Source organism: Ceratotherium simum, chromosome 15 (genome assembly GCF_057802395.1).
Source record: "Ceratotherium simum simum isolate JZ-2026a chromosome 15, ASM5780239v1, whole genome shotgun sequence".
In the NCBI taxonomy this organism is placed as follows: Eukaryota; Metazoa; Chordata; class Mammalia; order Perissodactyla; family Rhinocerotidae; genus Ceratotherium; species Ceratotherium simum.
In genome coordinates, this window is record NC_141914.1 from 39,859,283 (window position 1) to 39,882,542 (window position 23,260).

Here is a 23,260-nt window from a genome sequence, read left to right on the forward strand (position 1 = left end):
GGCAATAAAAATGTTCACACATCCTTCGATTGAGTAATAATTTGGAACTCTATCACTCATCCATTCATTCAACAGATATTCATTGAGTGTCTACTATATGCCTGGTACTGTTTTAGGTACTTTAATTCAATAGTTAATTAAACTATACACACACAAATCTTGCTTGCATATATCAGAGCAGTAACTCAATAAAAGGGAAAATTTAAGTGCATAAAATTAAGTATATAAAGATATTTACTCTTTCAACTGTGAACAAATATGTAGTAAGGCCTCTTACATGCCAGAGCTGTTCTAGGTGTGTGAGATACATCAGTGAAAAAAAACACCCAAAGATTCCTGCCCTTGAAGTTTACAATTTTAGTTAGAGAGACAATAAGCAATAAACATAATAAATAAGTAAATTACATAGTATACTAGAAGGTATTGGGTATTACGAAAAAAGAAAAGCAGAACAGGATAAGAAGGATTAGGTTGCAGTATTAAATAGTCAAAGCAGGCTCCACTGAAGAGGTGATTTAAGCAAAGACTAGAAGGTGGTAAAGGAGTTAGACAAGGAACAGCTAGTGAAAAGCTGGGAGTGGATATGGCATGCTCAAGGGAAAATAATGAGGCCAGCGTAGCTGGAGGATGAGCAAGAGGGAGAAGAGTCAGAAATCAGGTCAGAGAAAGGTTGGGGATGAGGGCAATCAGTAAGGTTGTATAGATTATTATAAAGATATGGGTTTTGACTTGGAGTGAGATGGAAAAGCCATTACAGGGTTTGAGCAAAGGAATGCAATTATCTGACTTGCATTTAAAAAGGATCACTATGGCTGCTTTTGTGAGAAAAGACTGCAAGGGAAAGAAGGGAAAGCAGAAGAACCAGAAGGATGCCATTGATGGCAGTAATCCAGGCAGGAGATGATACTGGGTCAGACCAAACTAGTAGCAGTGAAATTGGTGAAAGATGGTCAGAGTTTGAATGTATTTTGAAGGTAAACCAATGGACTGGGATGAGATGTGGGAGAAGAGGTGAGGAGAGGTGAGCAGAGAAGGGATCTGGGGAGTCATGGCTGACTCCAAGGTTTTTGGCCTCAACAACTGGAAGGATGAAACGTCATCAACTGAGATGGGAAAGGCTGTTAGCATAAAAAGTTTTGGAGGGAAAATCAGAAGTTCAGTTTTCAACATAATTAATTTGAGATTTCTACTAAATATCCAAGTGAAATTGTGGAACAGGAAGTTAGATATAAGATTCTGGAATTTGGGAAAGAAGTCTGGGATAGAGACATAAATCTAGGAGTCATCAACATGTAGATAATCTTTAAAGCCATCAGCTTGGATGAGATCACCAAAGGATTGAGTGTAGATAGCTAAAGGTATAGGTAGAGAAGTGAAGAGGACCAAGGACAGTCCTGGGGCACTCTAACATCAAGCAGTCAGGGAGAAGAGGAGAAATCAGCAAAAGACATTGAGAAGAGGGACTGGTGAGGGAGGAGGAAAACCAAGATAGGGGAGTGTCCCGGAAGCTAAGTGAACTAACTGTACCAGAGGAGGGAGTGATGAACCATCCAACCACTGGATTTTGAATTGGTGAACTTATTTATAATAAGGCGCCATGCAATATTTGCAATAGCCAAACAATGAGAGAGTTGGGTATTGAAAGATTAGGGAATGGTTAGGTTCTAGTACACTCACTCAGACTGTTATGCAGCCATTAAACATGATCATTAAGAAAACTATGCAGTAAGATGGAAAATACTTTTTTTTTTTTAATCACAAAAGCAATTCATATTCTTTCAAGAAATGTTAGAAAATATGGAGAACAAAAAGGTATTAAAAGCAGCTGAAATCCTACCACCAAGAAATAACTACTAACATTTTGACATGTAATTCTTCCAGGTTTTTCTTTTTCTCTGTACCTACCCATTTTTCTATCTTGCTACTTAACTACCTATCAAAACACACATACATACACATTTCTTTTCATATAACTGGGATCACATGACAGCTACAACTCTGTATCTTATTTTAGTATATTCCTACTTCATTAAATTCTTTGAAAACATCACTTTTATTATCTACATATTTCATCTTATATCTGTACCACACACCCATTTAAGCATTCTCCTACTTGGACATTTAAAATGCTTTCAATATTTCCCTTTTATATAGTATATAGTAAAGCGAAAAAACACAATGTTATATATATAATGTCTTTACAGCTATGAGTTAGTTCCTCAAGGACAGAAACTATGCTTATTCGTCTTATTTATCATCTATCATAATGAGCATATAGGTGCTCAACAATAATTTGTTGAATGAATGAATAAACAAAAACAGCAATAAAATTTTTAAAGTAGTGATATAATTAATTATGAGTATTCTTTCCATTACTGAAGTCTTCTATAGTAGTTATATTACATTTATATTTAAAACAAAATGTATACATTTAGTAAGGAAGTGGAAAAGAGAAAATAAGAAAAACATCTTATATTTAACAGTGAATTATTTCCTATTAAAAGAAGTTTTTTCACTTTCACCCCATTTTCCAAGATAACATAAAAATCATCCACCAAAGCATTAGTCATATTTGATCTCATATTAATCTTATGCTTGCGTAACGCTGCATCATCTTTTAGTTTTTAATAATTTTTTAAAATAACTCATCATTATCTGAGACCAGGAAATAATAGAAATCTTAAAGTTCTAAATTCTTCACAGTTAAATCTATTTTAAAGTTTAAATGCTCTTAAAGCACAGGACTCCAAATTTTTACAGTTAATTGGAAAACTCTACACTGCATTTGACTGTGATGAAAATGCAAGATTTTTATAACATCACATAGAGAAAACTCCATTATAAATGTATTGATCCAGAACAAAGATATGTAAGAGATCTGGAAAAGCCAATGACTAATGATAAGATTTTTAAACATTTCAACCAACAGAGGGAGATATATAACATGACAAGAAGCTGAGGGTGATTTTTTACAGTTTGGTTGTAATTTACATTCTATCACCACCTATTGAGCAAAAATGAGCTTAATTTCTCATATAAGTCTTTAATAATAAAAAGTTGTTTCCATTCCATAGCCCACAATAATTAGCATTATCACAGAAAGATGACTTACACTGTATTTAATAGATTATAATATTAAAAGGAGTTAGTTCCTAGGGAACACAAAGACACAGTCCTTGCCTTCATGGAGTACACACACACATCATTAGCTTTTCTTCTTCTAAGGAAATAATCTCACTTCTCCTATAACTACTATTACAGTTATGAAGTTTACTACTACAGTTATAAAGCCAGTTCAAATTGAAGTAGAAGATAATGGGAAGAAACGTGTGATTAAAAGCACTGCTTCTGAATTAATACTTTGGCTTAGAATTTTGGCAAATTCTGTTTTTAGTGTTTTTTTCCCTCTTAATTGATGTCCCCTTCCTTCCCCCAATAATGTCTTCAATTAGCTAAAGATTTCATTGTACGTTTACAATTGTAAAAATGAGATCTGTAAACAGGATTTAAAATGAGTATGCTGACTATCACACCACACCTGTACAAATCTGCTTCTGGTTGGTGACATTCTATCACAGCTTCAAGAGTGTCCAAACTGGCAACTGTTTGTAATACTGCTGTTTCTGGAACGGCCACATGTGTCTGGGGAAAAAAAAAAGGATTCAATTGAACAGTTTCAAGATCCAAACGGGACCTTAGATCTCAACTATTTCCAACTCTTTTCTAGATGAAATCACAGCACACTGCACTTGAGATCACTTAACTGTATAGCAGAGAAGAGGAGAAAGAAGAACGCAAAATAACAAGCAGCAAAAGAAGCTGCTGTGCCTAGCTGCCGACAGAGGCAACTTGCATATGAGGAAATGCGGTCTGTTAACAGTCACTACTGCTCCAAGTTTATTATAAGCTATTTAATAGGAAAACAAATCACTTTTCATCCTTGATTGTACTCTGAAAACTGAGAAAAATTTAAGTGTGTCCCTTATTTAAAAAGAACCATAACATTAAAAGATTATATATTTCCTAAAAACACTTTCTACTTTTCTTTAACTTGACTAAACCATGTGAGGCTTCCCCTGAAATAAATATATAACATTATTTCTTTTAAAAAACTTAATTTTTTAAAGTTTCAGGAATTTAAAAAATTTCTCCTTTATCATGTCAAACTTCATTACCTTAACCAAAGGAAAATATCACTATAACCCAAAGACATTCTGTTCACCAAGAGCAACACTCAAACATATACACGTACACACCTTCAGGTTAGTTTCTCCATCCAAACTAGCAGTTGTAACGTGACAAGAACCATCAAGTCGATCTGAGGACAGAAGCACCAAATCTGCAGGGAAAATTTCATCTTTGGCTACTCGAACAATGTCGCCCACCTATGAAGAATTTTGGGGAAAAGTGAATACAGATTTTAAAAGGCAAGAACTTATTTTTATTGAGTTCTAAACAAGTGGTCTGTCACAATATTTTAATGTAGGAAAGCAGGATTTTAAAAGATATAATCAGATTAAAATTTGTGATACCAAAATATAATTGATTTTATTATTTACTAAATGCATACCCGAACGTTTTTGGATCTAGTTTTTACAAGGCCACCACTTCGAACAACATAAACAGGAGCTCCATTTACTTCATTATCTGAGTTATGTCGTAACCAATCTTCATATCCCTGTAAATATCAAAATAATAAAAAATACCCTTTTTAGTATAATTAGAAGATACTTTTAACAGATGAGAAAAAGAAACACAAAAACTTCCCCAAAACATTTCATTCACCAGAATTACATTCGGCTATTTTGATGCATATAATCATAAGTATCTGACATTCATTCCTACTAGAAACACTCTCTTCTCTTGGTTTTCATTACATACATGTTCTTGGTTTTCACAGTACCTCTTTAACCACTCTGTCTCAATTTCCTTACAGGACGCTCCCCTTATGGCACTTTAACGGGCCCTCTTTTTACCCTTCACTTTCTCACTACAAAATTTCTTCTATCCATGTGTCTTCAAAAAATTCTGAAATTTATATCTCCAGCCCATATCTCTCTTCTGAACTCTAAACTTGAATATCCAACTGGATTCTTAATATTTCCATTTTAATGTCTCATAAATATACTAAACATTTCAAAACTAAATCGATGATGTTATCCCCCAAATCTGTTGCATTTCCAGTGTTTCCCATCTTGACAAATGACATCACCACCTACTGAGTTGTTCATAACAGAAATCTGGGGAGTCATTCTTGATTCCTACCTTTTCCTAACACCTATTCAATCAATAAGTTCTATGGCTTCTACACAAAAATGACATTTTAATCATAAAATATAAATTCAAAGCATTATAGACAATAAATAGAAAAATACTGAACAGATTTTGAAACTGAGGTTGAGTTCTTTTACTTTCTTAAACAGACCAACAGAATTAACTATAATTTGTACTTCAAAAAAAAATACGGTAGACTATGTGGACCATCATTAAAAAGGGAAACAGAGTGGCCGGCCCGGTGGCACAAGCGGTTGAGTGCGCGTGCTCTGCTGCTGCGGCCCAGGGTTCGCCAGTTTAGATCCCAGGCGTGCACCGACGCACCGCTTGGCAAGCCATGCTGTGGGGGTGTCCCATGTAAGGTGGAGCAAGATGGGCACGGATGTTAGCCCGGGGCCAGTCTTCCTCAGCAAAAAAAAAAAAAAAAAAAAAAAGAGGAGGATTGGCAGATTGTTAGCACAGGGCTGATCTCCTCACAAAAAAAAAAAGGGAAACATAATCTTTTCACAAAGAATCCTTTGACTAAATGTTAAGAAGTGGCAATTTTTTTTTAAGTGGAAAAGACTTCTTGTGCTATTTTAGAGAAAATTCAAGAACTCAGGGGTACAGCAATAAGCACACATAAAACGACATCCAAGAGATAGCATTAAGTGATAAAAGTAAGGTATAGAATGTGCTGTGTTCTATGCTATCATTTATGAAAAAAATACACTTGCCCATGTGAACATTCTGTATAGATATCTAGACTAATGTACAAATAAATAATGGCTCCCTCAGGGGAGGAGAACTAGAATACTGGGTGTTAGCAGTACAAGAGACTTTCGCTATATGCTATTTTGTACTGTTTCCATTTTTAAAAAATATGTGGATACATTACCTAAAAAATATAACACTATAAAATATAAAGCCAATATTAAAGATTGCTTTGAAGGTCTACTTTTTCAGGGAGAAACCTTTTGGGAAAGTATTCTTTTTTTTTTTTTTGGTGAGGAAGATCAGCCCTGAGCTAACATCCATGCCAATCCTCCTCTTTGTTTTGCTGAGGAAGACTGGCCCTGGGCTAACATCCGTGCCCATCTTCCTCCATTTTATATGGGACGCCGCCACAGCATGGCTTGACAAGCAGTGCATCGGTGCGTGTGTAGGATCCGAACCCAGGCTGCCAGCAGCAGAGCGTGCGCACTTAACCATTACGACACGGGGCTGGCCCATGGGAACGTATTCTTAAGATACTTAAATTATGCTGGCCCCATTTAAGACGTGGTAGGTCAATTTTAGAGAAATTTAACTGAGGGCCAAAACATCTTTTCTGAAACTGTCAAAAAAGCACACTTCCTTAAAGTCAGACGACATTAATAGTAGAATAATAATAAGGAAAATGTTATCTTTTTTAACACAAGTTTGCAAATTCTAATTCATCCTACATATTGCTGCCAGATTAATCTTTCCAAAACATTGTTTTAATTCACTACCCTGTTCAAAACTCCCTCACAATAACTTTCAATGCTTAGAGGAAAGAATCTTTCAGCCTCCTTAATTTAATACCAACCTACATTTCCAGTATTATCTTTTAGTACTTTCCTATACAGGGTCAAACATTAGTTAGACATGTTAGTCCTCAAAACAGGTCTTGCTTTTTCTGGCATTTGGGCCTTTACCCAAGTTGTTTGCCTCACCTTTTCCACCAAATGTCATTTTACCCATATTCCAAGTCTCATCTCTAATAATATTTCTTCCATGAAACCTTCCTTGATTATCCAGATGAAGTGTTCCACCCTTTCTCTGAGTACCTACAGATCATTGGCTCACTACTACCTTATTAAACTATAATTATTTCTGTATTTGGTCTTACCTTCCCTACTTTGTAGGTTTAAAGCTCATAGAGGGCAAAGACTACGATATTTACCAGAGCACTATATCTTACATTACACGACTAGACAGAAGACTTAATATGCAAATACGGTTGGGAGAAGTTAAAAGAAAAAAAAGTAACAACTTCATTCATCTTAAAGTGTAAATAACTGATAACAAAGCTTCTCCTATTTTGATAAAAGGGCAAAGGGCAAAGATAGACTAAAAGGGGACAAAAGAAGAAGGGATTTGGAACATGGCAACTTTCCTTTTACAATTTTTCCAAAATTTATTCTACTGATCTATAGTGATGGATATATAAACCTGAACAGTACATTCTAGTATGTTGCATGTTTATTTAATGAGCAAAACTGAGGAAGAGTTGTGGCAAAAGAGAAAACTATCAGTCCTGAAATTGTTTCTGAGAAGGAAGAAAATCCTTATAGATCAATTTCTCTTTGAAAATTATATGACCTTTCATATTTCCCCTTTTGCCTTAATTGTCTAGAAGCTCTCAAGTAAATTTAGTACTTAACTGCAATAACCATCCTAACACAGGTTTGAAGTATAATCTTCCTGCTTCCTACCTTTAGAATTTATGTTTTTACTTAACCCTCAGAATTTATGTTTTTACTTAACCTACTTTGGAAGGAGACAGGTTGTCAATTATTATTATATTAAACTCTCTCATTTAGCAGATATAAATTCACCAGCATTTTTTCAATTCAGTGAATGGCATCACATTCCAATTAAACCCAGTCTATATTAGGCCAAATATATACTGGGAAACCAGGGCAAAAAGTATTGCAACATTTTACATTGCTTTAAAAAATAAATTCAATAGGTTCACTCATTCATTTATTCATCTACCAAATAAATATTTATTGAAGGTCCAATATGTGCACAGCCTTATTTCCAGCTCACTGGAAATAAACTGGTATATAAAACAAAGACCCTGCCCTCATAGAGGTAAACATTCAAATGAACGGACAAACTAATAAATATTTATTCAATAGAACAGGTAGTGACAAATGATACGAAGAAAAAAGACCAGAGCAGGAAATGAGAGTGTGACATGGGTGAGGAAAAGCCTAAGATATCCAAGTGGAAATGTTGTGTGAACAGTTGTAAATGTGTGTCTGGAGGTCAGGGGATAGTTTCAGGATACATATAAATTTGAGAACCATCAACATATAAATGGTACTTTAAGCCACTAGACTAGATAAAATCACCTAAGAGGAAACTATATATAGAAAAGAGGTCCAAAGGACAAATATGTGTTACTTTGATGAAATAAATGACATCTGCAAAACCAACTAAATATGTAATCGTATGAAGTAATTTGGATGCTTATGGACTTACACAAATTCTAGTCTCTAATAGAAGAGTGAAGAAAGGGAAATCAAATTAAGTAAGAGCAGCAGCATGATATTCTGATACACTAGATACATCATGTAATTGTTAATCTATAGATTCTGCTTATCCTTCTTATGTAGGTAATAAAGAATATACTACATGCCAGAATTATAAAATGTTTGTCAATTTTATTTCCATGTCAATTTAAACCTTATCTCTAAATCTTATAAAATGGAAGTTTATCATATTTACCCAAGAAAATTCAATTAACTCTCTTTCAGGTAGCAGGGATCATCCTTGTATAATGGAGCCCCTGCCAAGATTTTTTGAGAAGTGGTAGCTATAAAGACATGATACTTGGGGCCGGCCAGGTGGCACAGTGGTTAAGTTTGCACGCTCTGCTTTGGCTGCCCAGGGTTCGTGGGTTTGGATCCTGGGCGTGGACCTACGCACCACTTATCAAGCCATGCTGTGGCCGCGTCCCACATATAAAGTAGAGGAAGATGGGCACAGATGTTAGCCCAAGGCCAATCTTTCTCAGCAAAAAGAGGAGGATTGGCAACACATGTTAGCTCAGGGCTAATCTTCCTCACCAAAAAAAAAAAAAAAAAAAGACATGACATTTATATGAATTTATTTCTTACTCAGTATGCTTATCCAATAACCCTGTTTCTCTACACCTAGATTTTAAAATCAATTCAAGATTTGGTTGAAGCTATTTCCCCTAGGATTCTACTTTACATAAAAATCATCTTGACCAAAGAAAGTTATAAAAAGTAGGAGTCACCATACAATTTTTATTCAAAATGTTCATGCCAGAAGTACATGCTCTACTCCCTATAAACGTATATGCCTTTCAAATTTTATTTCCTTTAAATATTGCCAAATTCTACAAAGATAATTATAATAATTAATCTGTTACATATATAAATTGGTTAGTACATATAAAATGCTTGCTTTTGGATGCTTCCTAGGTGTGTCAAGAGAACAACATATTTTAACAATGTAATCATTCCATGAGTCACTAGGTACCTGAAATATAACAGAGGGGCTAAACTCAGGTTAATTTTACCATATGCAATTATCAAACAAATTTGCTGCTTTCTTACGGAAATTATATTCACAAACATAAATGTTCCTTTGAAGCGGAAATGTTTAGCAACTTCTGAATGACTGGGGGTAAAACAACAATAGAAAGCCTTTCATACCTGCTTTATGGCAGTTACTGTTATCACAAAGAATAAAGGAAGTCCACTGGTAATTGGACTGGTAGGTGTATCAATCATAAGCTAGATTTAAAAAAAGAATGCAAAGTATTATATTTATTTTTATATTGTACATGTCACACTATTAACGTCTAAAATCGCATACTTACTGGGAATTCGGAGAACACTATATAAAATGTATATTATGGTCCAGAGTAAAAAATAATAGGAGATATTATGCAGTGAGTATAGTTTAGTTTACAGGTTCACAAGTTCACTTTGTTAGCTTTTATATGGTGTTACTAGAACATTTCAATCTATTGCATACCCACAAACATTGCCAGTCACTCTGCCTTCTTAACACACAGAGTACTTAAGTTCTTCTTCGGTATTTGCCTAAAAGTAGAGCTACAACTGCTCAGAATCTCATTTCACATTTCTTTGCCCACCCTGATAAATGGTGAAGTCTTTCAGCAATTCTTACCCTGGGATTCAGAATAAACTCACCACTTAGGGAGAAAGAACAAGGAATTGGACTAAGGAAAGGGTTTTTTTCCTACAAGTGATTTTGTTACATCTAGCAGAGCCAGAGGGGTACCAGCTTGGAAAATGATGCTGCAATTATGATCTAAATCATACAATCAATTTCAATACACTGTTGGAGAAGTAAAGAAATTTTTGCAGTAATTACGTTTGGTTAGTTAGAACATAGGTCCAATGATCTATTAATGCTCCTTTACTCTGGATAGGTAAATTAAATTTGTTCTATTCCACAGACAAGCTGAATTCCTGATCTCAGCGAGAAATTTCACAAACACATGCGTTACGTGGACATGGTTAGTATAAATTTCTCCCTTTTCTGAGAAAACCAAGCTGATGTTCTACTGATAGAAAATCAGAAAATCCTTTTCTGTTCATGAATAAAAGCAATGTTTTTAAAAAGTAAATGTTTCCTCAAGCTTCAAAGTGATTACTTGACAAGTTTTTTCTTCTTTTGAAATCCCAGGTTCTACTGAGAGAAAAGTTCAGAGTTCACACAAAAATTCAATGCCACACTGAAAGAGACTGCTAAAGTATTATCAGAAAAGAATAATCTCTTTAAAAGAAAATGACAATCATTATTTTAAAATTTTGACTTATACTCAAGTTTCATAAGCTGTTGTCTTTATATTTTGATATTTGGGAAAAAAAAGCACAATGTGAAAATTAACAAACTGTCAAACAACTTAGAATTAATACAGATTTAAGTTAAGAAAATGGTCTTCTGGATAAAAATTTATACTTATGGGGATTCTGAAGGATTTTTTAAAAATTTTAAATAAAAGTAAAATTTAAATAACAAAAAAAGAAAAGCCAAACAAAAATTTACTTTGTACAAAGATGGTTCCATAAGCAGAAATGTGCCAAAAACATGTGCTGTATGTTAAAAGTCAAAATATTTATGTTCTGAGGCAGAGTACCCGAAAGACGATGTTATTTTCTTGGCTTGGATTATGGTTATCAGCAACACATCACATCAATGATGAAATAAAATACAATTAATCTTAAAATTCACAGGCTATTTTTTAGAAATCCAGATGTGGTTTAAATCATTATATTCACTGAATACAATGGGGAAGCTCTGCAGGAAAAAAATGGTCCCATAGTCAAATGATTTAGAACGCAGTGTAACTTTTCCCTTAAGACATATTTTTAGAAATCACGTCTATAAATTTAACAATCTATTGAGTGATAAAGCTTACCTGAACCAAAAATATAATAAGAAAATAAAAGTTTGCCACTCTTCTGAATTGTTCAAATAAAGTTTTTGGAACAAAATTCCACACAGTATACTAAAAAAAAAGAGAAGAGATCGATAAATATTTAAAAATAATACATACTATATAGATGTAATAATAAGAAAAGTAAAATCAGATTTACTAAGCCCTTAGACAAATTCATGTAACTCTTTATACTACAGAAACTATTTATCTGGTTTTTGGAGTTTCAGGACTTTTTCCCTACTCTTTTTTCTTTACTATTTATTGGTAATTTCAGTATAATTTTTAAAAATGAGATAAACTGGAACTTATCAATTTTGCTATTAAATTCTTGATTTTTTAGAAGTTGGAGATGGCAAATGTAAAACAACATTTTAATAATTTATTTTGGACTTTGGTTACAGAAAACTAAACCTAATGTTAAAGATAAGAAGCGATAGAAATGCTGACACTAGATAAAATTTATTTTATATTTTATTTAGCTCAGTGTCAGAAACAGAGGAAATGGTATAATTATTCAATTATTCTTTGTTAAGTATGGAACATGGAAAAATAACCTAGAATGTGAAAAAAATTAAAAAATACTTTAGATAAGTGATCACTGGTATAATCACCAAGAAAATCTCATAAAGGACATGAAAATCTGTCACAATGTCAATTTTAAAAGTAAGATAGTAGAGTATAATGGTTAAGAACATAGATGTTAGGGGTTAAACTGCTGTGACCTAAATCCTAATTCAAGGTCACTAAATGACCTTGGACCTAATCTCTCTGTACCCACTTTGACCTCTACAAAATGAGGACAATAATAATAATCATAATGTATAGGGTTGTTATAAAGATTAAATGAGGTAGTATATTTATGAAGCACTTAGGACAGAACTTGGTTCATAATAATTGCTATATAAGTGTCTGTTATATTATTAATCAGCTTATAAGCCTATAACTCTATATTATAGGTTCAGGGTAATACAGTACAATTTTACTTGTGTCACTCACTACTCACAACACAACTTCATATATGAAACAGGGAAACGCCCTATAGCACTGTTACTTTACCCTATGTACCTTCTCCCAGTAGAATGTACAATCCCTGAGAGTAGGGAAATTGTTTTATTTATTGCTCTATCTCCAGCATTTACACTGCTACTTGGCACAGTTGGAGATCAAAACTTTAGCAGAACAGATGAATACAGGTGAAACGGGTTTTTCTTTTTTTAGATAAGTATCCTGATATCAGGCAATGAAGCCTTAATAGTTACTGACCAATTCAAGATTTTTAAAGTAGTTTACCTAATTTTCTCTGGTGCAATGTATGATGGTTCTAATTTCTGAATTTTCATGTCAAAAAATCACTTCTTAATCAGTTGTTTGAGATTTTTAAAGTAGTTTACCTAATTTTCTCTGGTGCAATGTATGATGGTTCTAATTTCTGAATTTTCATGTCAAAAAATCACTTCTTAATCAGTTGTTTGAGACCTGAAACAGCCTATCCCATATGAACAATTTTATAAATAGTAGGTTCCCAAAAGAGCCCACAAAAGCCTACCTGACCCAAAGGTATACAAGGAGTAGTATAATACCTAACAACCTTTCATTCTTAGGTGAAATTATATTTTCAGTTCTACTCTGGGGTACCTGAAACATATTTTCTTGTGGTAGTGGTAGCACCAGTGGCTCCAGAATGTGGGGCTGGGAATTACATTCAGGGCTCTAGAGAAAAGAGAGGTAGATACTTCCTGGAACCAAAAGAAGTCACTGCTCAATGTGTACAAATGAGATGGTAACTCTGGGTGAAATCATCTCCAGCTGATCTTAACTGGAGTAAAAAGACAGTTGTCCCTACAGGGGTCAAAGTATTCCATGTAACTTCCTCCGTCACCAATTCAAATGTTTAAAACTTTATAAGAATGAAGTTAGCAATGTTCTAAGTTTACATCAAGCTATTTAAATCATAACAGTGACGATATATTTTGTCTTCCAGAATCTTGAAAAGAGCAACTACATAAATTGGCAGTAAGGTAACTGGTTTCAGGATATTTTCTTTGGCTAGCTCAATAATACAATGGAAAAACTCAGAATAAATAAAAATTTCTTATTAAAACTAGCTTACAAATGTTAGGAATTGTTGTTTCCAGGTTTTCTGAAATGCAAACATATTAATAGATTGAATGAAGTGTGAATTTTTGCTTGTCCTGTCATATATAGAGGAGGGACTCTAGTAGAATAATATTAAATATAAAAATTTTTAAGAAAAATAATGATTTATTATGCTTTAAAATTCTTTTAATTATTATGTAATATTGGCCAAGAAAAATGAATTAGAAGTGTAACTTCTCTATGGTTATACATATGACTATAAAATTGACCTTTTTTTTCTCCTAAGGTCTAACATTAGTAAGAAAACCAAAACATTGTTATAAAATTAAATCTATTACAAAGAAGGTTAACTTTAAGATAAGGTAGTTCCTATGGTAAATTAAATTAAACAAAGCTATATCATGCATCTACAATGTTTAAGACGCACTATAAGGGGAAGAAAGATAAGTTTAATATTAAATAGAGGGGATTAAGAACAATTATCAATAGCTGTATTCAAAAATACAGTAAATGAAGGAATATACAAAGAATTAAAGGAAAAGCAGTCAGTGAGAGAAAAATTTAATGAAGAAGGTCATACTTGACATGGGCTTTAAGAGAGGAACATTCAACATGCTGAAAATACGGGGGGGCAAATAGAGGGAGAACATTTCAGGAAGGAAGGATAGCATGAACAAAGGCAGATAGGAGCAAAGTTCATCACGGCTTTTGGGGATAGAAGATAATACAGCCTGGAAGGAGTTTAAGGGAATAACAGGTGAGTAGAAAGGTAGTAAAAAGGGAATAAGAAGAAGTTAGCCTCATTTAAGTTCAGGAAAAAACTGACACTATCTATATAAATACCTACATTCTTGAAACTGTGGTCAAAAACATGAATTCTACATTTCTACAAAAACATGAAGTCTACAATCTTTGCAAAAACATAAAACCTACATTTGAAAAATTATGGTTATCAACACAAAATCACAGCAAAGGCACAGTGGTAGGGAAGTTCAACATGAGTTTATTTATAGAATAACAGGTAATCTGATTTAGAAGTTTAAGAAAGCAGTAGTGGAATAATAAGGAAGTAATAAGGGAGTAATGAGAGAAATGGTCCTCATGTATGCTAAAAAAGGGCAATGTTTATTTAAATACCTACATTTTGAAACTGTGGTCAAAAACATTAAACCTAATACTGCTGCATATGAAAACAGTCATATAAAGATATTTAATCCCCAAAGTTTTCCAGGATACTCAGCCTGCAGTATAGGCAGAGGAGTTAAGTGGTCCTGTGAACTCCCAGCAGATAAGAATTATAAAAACTAGATTTAAAAAAACTATTTAAAATCCTTGACTGGGTCCAAAATATAGACAGAAACTAAAAGAGAATTTAATTAAAAAAAAATTGCAAATGGAAGGAGTATGAATTGTGAGCTATGGCTTCTTAGCCTGGAGACACTATCCAGCTCTCACAACTACGGCAGCACAACAGCAGGGAAAAACTACACCCTTATCAACAAAATATGACAGAGATTAGAGTTCAGGGTTGCAAATTTAAGGGGAAAATACTGGTAGTGAAAGGACCACGTGAGGAAAATGACCCAAATTCATTACATAAACTATCCAAATCCAGGCTGACAGCTAAACTATGCACTAAAAAGAAATGAACTATTGATATTGATACTTGCAACAACAAAAATGAATCTCAAGAGCGTTACGTTAAGTGAAAAGAAGTCTGACACACAAGAGTCATACTGTGTAACTGTATTTATATGAAATTCTAGAGAAAACAAATCTATAGTTACAGAAAGCAGATCAATGGTTGCTAGTGCTAGAGGTGAGGAGGAGGGGGACTGGTTGCTAATTTTTGGAGTGAAGGATATATTCTATAACTTGATTGTGGTAGTGGTAACATATTATACATTTGTCAAAACTCGTCAAATTGCACACTTAAAATTGGTGAATTTTATTGTATACAAATTATACCCAAAGTTAAAAAAAAACTTAAAAATTTCAAGAAGGACTTTCATTTCTTGCACAATTTACGAAGAACTGTGTCATTAATTGAGAGCTCCTCCATTACCCTAGATTCTGATATTTCCCCTTCCTGCCCTTTGCTTTAGAACCATTGTCCAAAATGAGAAACGTCACTAATGGGTGTGTTGTATATATAAATAATGTGAAGGCTGTAAAAAAAAAGGGCATGGCAAAGGAACCACTGGCCTAAGACAACATCCTTGGGAAAGATGAAATCAGGATTAGAAAGAAAATAGTCACTCTGGAAGGGAGGGAAGAGGCAATGCAAAAATGCTTCTTAAGGTGGTCTGTGAAGCAATGGCTATGATCTAAGGAGACCTTTATGCTTAGTCTCTTTGATTCACATCCTCTATAACTGTACTGTCTAATAAGGTAACCATTAGCTGCATGTGGTTATTGATATTTAATTTAAAATGAATGAAAAAATAAGTTCCTCAGTGGCATGAGCCAGATTTCAAGGCCTAAATAGCCCTATATGCCTAATGGCTACCATATTATACAGTGTGGAAAATATTTCCATCATGAGAGAAAAGTCTATTGGACAGCATTACTCTATAATCTTCAGTTTCAAAATAAACTAAGACATCTCAAAAATAGAAAAAAAATGAAACAAGGAAGTATACATAAGAGTAAAGCAGTACTTTGGTATTATAAAATATTTACAGAAGAAGGATAAAATTGGAGGAAGTCAGACTTTAAAGTCACACAAAACTGAGTTCAAACTCCAACCTCGTCACTTACTAGTGTGCAACCCTGGGTAAATTATTTCCTGGCTTCAACTCAAGAAACGAATATAAAAAATGAGTATAACAACACTTTGTAAAAGTTATCTCAGAGTTGTTTTAAGGATTAAATGATATGAGAAGTACCTAATGTAGTGCCTGACACATAGCATAAATATTAGTTCCTTAGTTTAATTGCAACTAAGGATAATTTTTGGCATGTTGGCTACCTGATATTAGCAATTGGCAACTCCTTTTATTTTACAGTTCCCAATTTTGGTTAAGATAAATCTACCAACCACCATTTCCTTGAATTTTTAAGGATATAAATGTATACTAGAATACACAAATCACTTTTCAAAACAAAATGGTACATATCTACAGTTTTAATAATAAAAGTGTTAATTCTTACCTTAGATGAAATGATCCGGTTATCTATAAATTTCTGAGGTGTGTAAAGGCCACTCTGAGGAAACCTGTTGGCTATGTAAATAGTTCTTGTTTCAGTTTGATGTGGTGGGTCAAAACCCTAGGACCAAGCAAAAGAAAAAGTAATAATGGTCAACAAGGTTAGTTATTATGATTCTTTACTGTTGGTTTTATTTAATTGATCAGATTATACATATTATTACTGGCCTTGAACTGCATAGAGATTCAATCTATTTAATTATTAGGATAGTTAAGCCATACAATTTTTTCTTTCACAGGTAAACTGGTACATTATCTTCAGATATAACTAACTAGGTTAATACCTCTGGTAATGAAAGACAGTCCATAAACATACTCTGTCAGAAATAATACCACAAGAAACAAAATCATATAGAAGGCTTCTTTCCCTTCCTTTCCTTCCTGGGGGGTTTCCTGCTTTTCTCTTAGGACGGATTTCTACTCAGGATGTGGAAGTCCTGTGTAGCTACAGCCTAGTCAGCACCTACCACATCTGATGACAGAGGTTTACATTTTATTTCTTCTATACCCAGATCAACTCGGTTTCACAGAGCTTTGTTCCCAGAAGACTTACAATGCATAAGGTAGAGTCTTGCTCAGATTCATTCCCCAAAACCATCTCTTTATTCTAGTTACATTATCAATTGACTCCCTGAAATGTGGACATATATTATAATTCTGGCCTCAAATTAGAAGACCATCTCTCAAGGTACATTTAGAAATGATCTCTAGTGGAAAAGATTCCGCTGGTGACAAGAATACTCATACTTTATTCCTACAGTATTGTACTCTTTTCCTGAGTGGCAAGTGAATCTTCAATACTCCTTTGGTAGACCTCGGAAACCCTTGACAGGCTGAAAGTAATCATCAAATGCAAGACCTTTTTTTTTGGTTCTAACAGGCAATGATTTTAAATTTCTTCGACTTTTATTTTTTTCATGGTGGTCAAGGGCTATGTACTAGTACTACTAAGTTATTAAAAGGTCAATTAAACTTGGTATCCAAAAGCTACAATGATCCATTTTTAGATATTAACGACTCTAATGTAGTAATCTATTAAGTAAGTGATGTGGCTGCCATTCAATAATTAGCATCCCTGTAAAATTTCCGTTAAGCACAGACATACAGACAGTGGAAATTCCCACGTTACGTAGAGGAATATTTTGTTTAGTATATCAGAATATTAACAGTGCTGTGTATGGTTCTCAATTGCCGTTATTCTCGGTTTTAAAAAATTTACTTTGTGATCCCAGAAACAGCTAGTACAGGACTGTGCAAATTAAATGCATTTGTATACTCCATAAAAAAACACAGTTTAATTTTATTTGTTTATGCTATTGATAGTGATGATCACATTTTGTAGATGTGCCATTATGTGACTGATTTCAAAATCATGTCTCTTCAAGGACAAAATGTGGCATGCATATTTATTTTCCTCTCAAATTTTCTTTTAAATATTTCACAATTGTGCCCTGTAAGGCATGTCTCAACATCAGGGTTGGAACTCATTGCTCTATCTAGACTATCACAATCTTAAAGATACATGCCATTTATTCACTCAACAAATATTTATTGACTTTAAGTACTATGTTAAGCCATGAAGAATTATGTGATTTGTTATATACTCAAGCAAATAATAACATGCTCCAATTCAATAAATAAATGAATGAACAAATAGTCTGAATGCTACTGCTATAGTCTATAGCTGTATTTCTCAAAGGGCACACAGGAAGTTTGCCTGTAAAATTCATCAAATTACAAGAGGGGCACACAGGTAACTGGAGCGTTAGACTACATGAAGCACATTTATTCAGCATCCACTCTGTAACCATGTTAACATAACACTAAGTTACACACCATACATGTAAGCTTCTGGGATAAAGTAAAGAAAAAAGAAAGTAAATTTGAGCGTCTAAAAGAATATACAAACCTTTAAGAAGATGTCAAGACAACTGAGACTGAGAACGACTGGTACACAATTTTATTTTTTGCTAAATTCTAACCAAGACTGGATTTTATTACTATGTACATCTAAGGTTAAGAACAAAAACAAAAGGAAGACCCCCCTAAAAAATCTATGTTATATATATATATATATCTCTACACACACTACTGTTACATCTCATTCATGACTAGTGTGCATATATATATCTATATATATATAGATATATAGATATAAACGCATGCATTTTCCAGGAAGCAAATGCTCATCATTCTCTATTCATTTCTACTGGATGTACCAGTGATCACATACTAAAGTTTTGGAACTCCTGAGATTTCTACAATTATTTCAAGGAGATATATTGAAATATTCCAAAAATAAAATCAATTTTAAATTAAATTTTACAGTCAGCATGATCTCAACCAATCATGTTATAATCAATGGCATGCATATACATGTGGGTGTGGGTATTTTTTTCACACACAAAATAGTTAAGTTTTTTTGTATTTGTGACTGTACAGCTAAATGTTCCTTATGGAAATTAAACCTATAACTTCAGTTCATTAGCATTATCTTCTCTGCAAGAAATTAAACTAACTCACAAACTAAATAAAATAAAAGAATGAAACTGTCCAAAAATGAAGAAAGTGACTTAGAACAGGGTCCATAAATGGGCTCCAAGTCTGTGAATCTCTGAAACTATATGCAGATATGCATATATGTGCATTTTTCTGATGAGAGTGAGTGCAGTTTTTATCAGATTTTCATGATGTAAAGAAGCTTAAAACCACTTACCTAAACTCTTGCTTTTGTAATCAGTTCCCCATCTCAATATTACATATTTTAAGAATGACACAAGAGAATCTTTATGTTTCAATAACACCTTCACTTTCTTTAACAGCAGTCAAAACAAACATCTGTTATCAGAATTAATTGTATAACTATACTGCTAGTGTGAAGTTCAAGTATAATTTCACACTATTTCTAGCAAGCATTATCAGCAATTCTATGGCACTGAGAAAGAATACAATCTTAACTCCCAAATCACTCGGTCAAGGCTACATGCCAGGGTTCAGAACTCTTTGGCACATATCACATTTTCTGTTGTCATCCCAGACTACCCACTCACAGCCTCAACCCCTTGATGCTTGCCTGCTCCATTCTCCTCTGGTTTCACCTTGTCCTGGGCAAAGGAACCGAGACAGATTAATGCTATTCTAGCCACCTTCATTTTATTTTAATACCTGCTAAAAAGTAGAGTCTAGGCTTTGCAACCACACATTTAAACTATTTAAAAATAAACTCTCATACTCTAAAAAAGTACGAAATTCAAAACCTCTTTTCTCTTCTGTCTGGATTTGTGAGCATATGTTAAACCCACAAGTACTAAAAAAAACAAAAAAGAAAGTAGGCAAGTATTTAAGGTGGAAAAAAACCTCATAGTGGCATTCAGGGGAAGAATTGACACGTGGGATTGATTTGAAAGAGACTCTTATAACCACAAACATGATGAGGCCTAGGGAAACCAAACCAGCAAAGAGCTTTATAATTTTTAGAAGCTGATCTTTGGCACAAAGCAGTACTTGGAAACAAATCACAACATTTTACATTTTCACACCAAATATACCAGCCTCTGTACTATCTTAAAATGTCAAAGATGGTATGAAAAATACAAGCATTATAAATAAAAGACTGAAGAAGAGACTAAAACTATAGTCCCATAATTATTGTCACACTTTTTCAACATAACTAAGAAAACATCATCTTTAGAGTTCACAGTGATAAAAGTAAATTTGTGCCTCTTATCATTCTTATATGTGATCTATTTCCTCCATAATAGAAAGAAAAAGCTCCAAAACAAACCCCCCAAAACCCAAAAACAACAGAAAAAGAAACTTCAGAATCAAAACTGCAATAGTATTGTAACTAAACTAAATGAACAGAAGCTTTATTTAGGTCACATGCTTTATATGATAAACATTGATTTTTGTTGGCTGTATGTTCCAACAAACACAGACACGTGAAAATGGCCTGGCAAAAATACAATGCTTCTGGGGAAGAATGATTTAATGTATTTTACCAAATCTACAAACTTAATTGTGAATTACTGCTTCTTAGACATAGACTTAAAATAAAATATACCTATATGAAGGTACTATAAGGGCAAGATAATTTTACACTGTTAGCAGACCAAAGCAAGGTGATAAGAGAATAACTTAAAATGCCTACAATGTAAACAAACACAATAATCTCAACTTTTTGTTTCATGTTACATAATTTTCATTTCAGGATTTAAGGTAATTTGCCATATATCAGAACAGTCTGGGCTTCCAAAAACTTTGGCTTAGTGCAGGGATGGATTGGGACTCTAGCTAAAGGATATAAAATTTAGAGTGATCTTTGACTCCAAAATTCTTAGATTATCTGCCAATGCTTTACTACAGGAAGCTCATTTCTGATAGGCTATGATATTACTTCCCTAACTTGATTACCTACTCCAACATATACTTCCAGCAAAAGCCTTCTCATCCTTCTAGTTTCAGCATAAAAGTTTCCTTTTCTGTGGAGCTTTACCTGATAATCCCGCTTCCCCAGAAACAGAGGAAGGCACTGTTATTTACTATGCCCACCAAACCTTTTACACACTCCCATTATAGATTTTATTACACTGAATTGTAATTGCTTGTCAGTATATCCATTTCTCCCTCCAGACTGTAAGATTCTTAAAAGCAGTATGTGTTAGTTACTTAGTAATATTTACTAAATGGGTTAAATTCTCTAGTTTTCAGGTTCACAGTTTGGCTTTAAAATACCTTTAATAATAAATTTTCTACCAAATTGAATTTAAATTCAGTGATATTCAAATGGAAAAGGAAAAACTTTAAAAGTGATTCTGTAGTACCATTACTAGTGAAACAGGATCTAATAGGAAACTTTATTCTGGTGTTCCTAGATTTATCTTGTTCTCATCAGATTTATCTTATTCTCATCAAAGCCACTTACTTGGCTTTACAGTTGGTGGGGGTTCATTTCTGGATGTCAAAGAAATCAACTTCTATCAGGGAAACGTAAATCAAAACAACAATGAGATACGACTTCATACCCATTAGGATGGCTATTATAAAAAAAAAAAACCAAAAACCAGAAAACAATAAGTATTGGCAAGGATGTGGAGAAACTGGAATCCTTGTGCACTGCTGGTGGGAATGTAAAGTGGTGCAGCCACTGTGGAAACAGTATGGTGACTCCTCAAAAAAGTAAACATAGAATAATCATATGATCCAGCAATTCCACTTCTGGGTATAAACTCAAAAAAAGTGAAAGCAGAGACTCGAACAGATATTTGTACACCCATGTTCACGGCAGTATTGCTCACAATAGCCAAACAGTAGAGGCAACTCAAGTGTTCAACAACAGATGATGGATAAACAAAATGTGGTATATACATACAATGGTATGATATTATTCAGCCTTAAAAAGGAAGGAAATTTTGACATATGCTACAACGTGGATAAACCTTGAAGACATTATGCTAAGTGAAATAAGCCTGCCACAAAAGGACAAATATTGTATGATTCCTTAAGAGGAATTCCTTATAAGGAGTAAGAGTAGCCAAATTCATAGTTTGCCAGGGCTTGAGTGAAGGGGGGGAAAACAGAGTTAGTGCTTAATGGGTACAGAGTGTCAGTATGGGAAAATGAAAAACTTCAGGAGATGGATAGTGGTGACAGCTGCAAAACAATGTGAATGTACTTAATGCCACAGAACTGTACACTTAAGAATGGTTAAAATGGTAAATTTTATGTTATGTATATTTTACCACAATTAAAAATACCAATTTCACCTATTTGGGACTTTACCATGGATTTTCTGGATTAGAAGAGTCCTACTCGGCCATAATTTAACCATGATAATGAATGTCTCTTCTTTGCTAGACTGGTGATTTCCGTGTATGGAATCACACACATGGAATCACAGAGACATTTATGATAAAAATAAATGTGTGGGGTTGTTTTAGTTTAGATCAAATTTAAAAATCATAGGTCTTAGTAAGGAATAATTTAAGGTTTCTATAACCAAGAACCCTAAATTTGATTTTTTTGGTCTGCCTATCCAGTTGAACACTGGCTGGATAAGGGTGTAACTAGTAAATCTTATAACTGTGGAATCCAGTTTGGAGATAGAGGGGTAAAAAGAAATTTCTACCCATGTTTCTCAAATACTTCTGAGCCTTCTCCTTCTCCCTTCACAATCATAAACGGCAATGACGACAGCTTCCTAGGCCCTCCTTAGTATATCAGAAGCAATGGGTTACAATTCCGAGACAGGCCAGAGACATGTAGTCAATCAAAAAATAAATCTTTGACATATCTTCAAAATTTAATATTTAAAAAAATATATCAATCACAAAGACACAACCACAAAATTCTAAACAATAACAACATTAAAAAGCGTATTGAGGGGCCGGCCCCGTGGCTTAGCGGTTGAGTGTGCGCGCTCCACTGTTGGCGGCCCAGGTTCGGATCCCAGGCGCGCACCATCGCACCACTTCTCCGGCCATGCTGAGGCCGTGTCCCACATACA

The 23,260-nt window shown here is 33.9% G+C and overlaps 1 protein-coding gene across 3 annotated transcripts in view; it reads right to left on the minus strand.

Moving 5' to 3' along the window:
* ATP11B (ATPase phospholipid transporting 11B (putative)) overlaps positions 1–23,260 on the minus strand; it is a 105,018-nt gene that overhangs the window by 68,088 nt on the left and 13,670 nt on the right. For all 3 annotated transcript variants that reach the window (XM_087439971.1, XM_004424681.3, XM_087439970.1), the window contains exons 2-7: positions 16,700–16,816; positions 11,429–11,518; positions 9,690–9,770; positions 4,571–4,678; positions 4,257–4,385; positions 3,539–3,642 (exon numbers count right to left, since the gene is read on the minus strand). In XM_087439971.1, the coding sequence (XP_087296097.1) occupies positions 3,539–3,642; positions 4,257–4,385; positions 4,571–4,678; positions 9,690–9,770; positions 11,429–11,518; positions 16,700–16,816 (629 nt within the window). The remainder of the gene's footprint in view (positions 1–3,538; positions 3,643–4,256; positions 4,386–4,570; positions 4,679–9,689; positions 9,771–11,428; positions 11,519–16,699; positions 16,817–23,260) is intronic.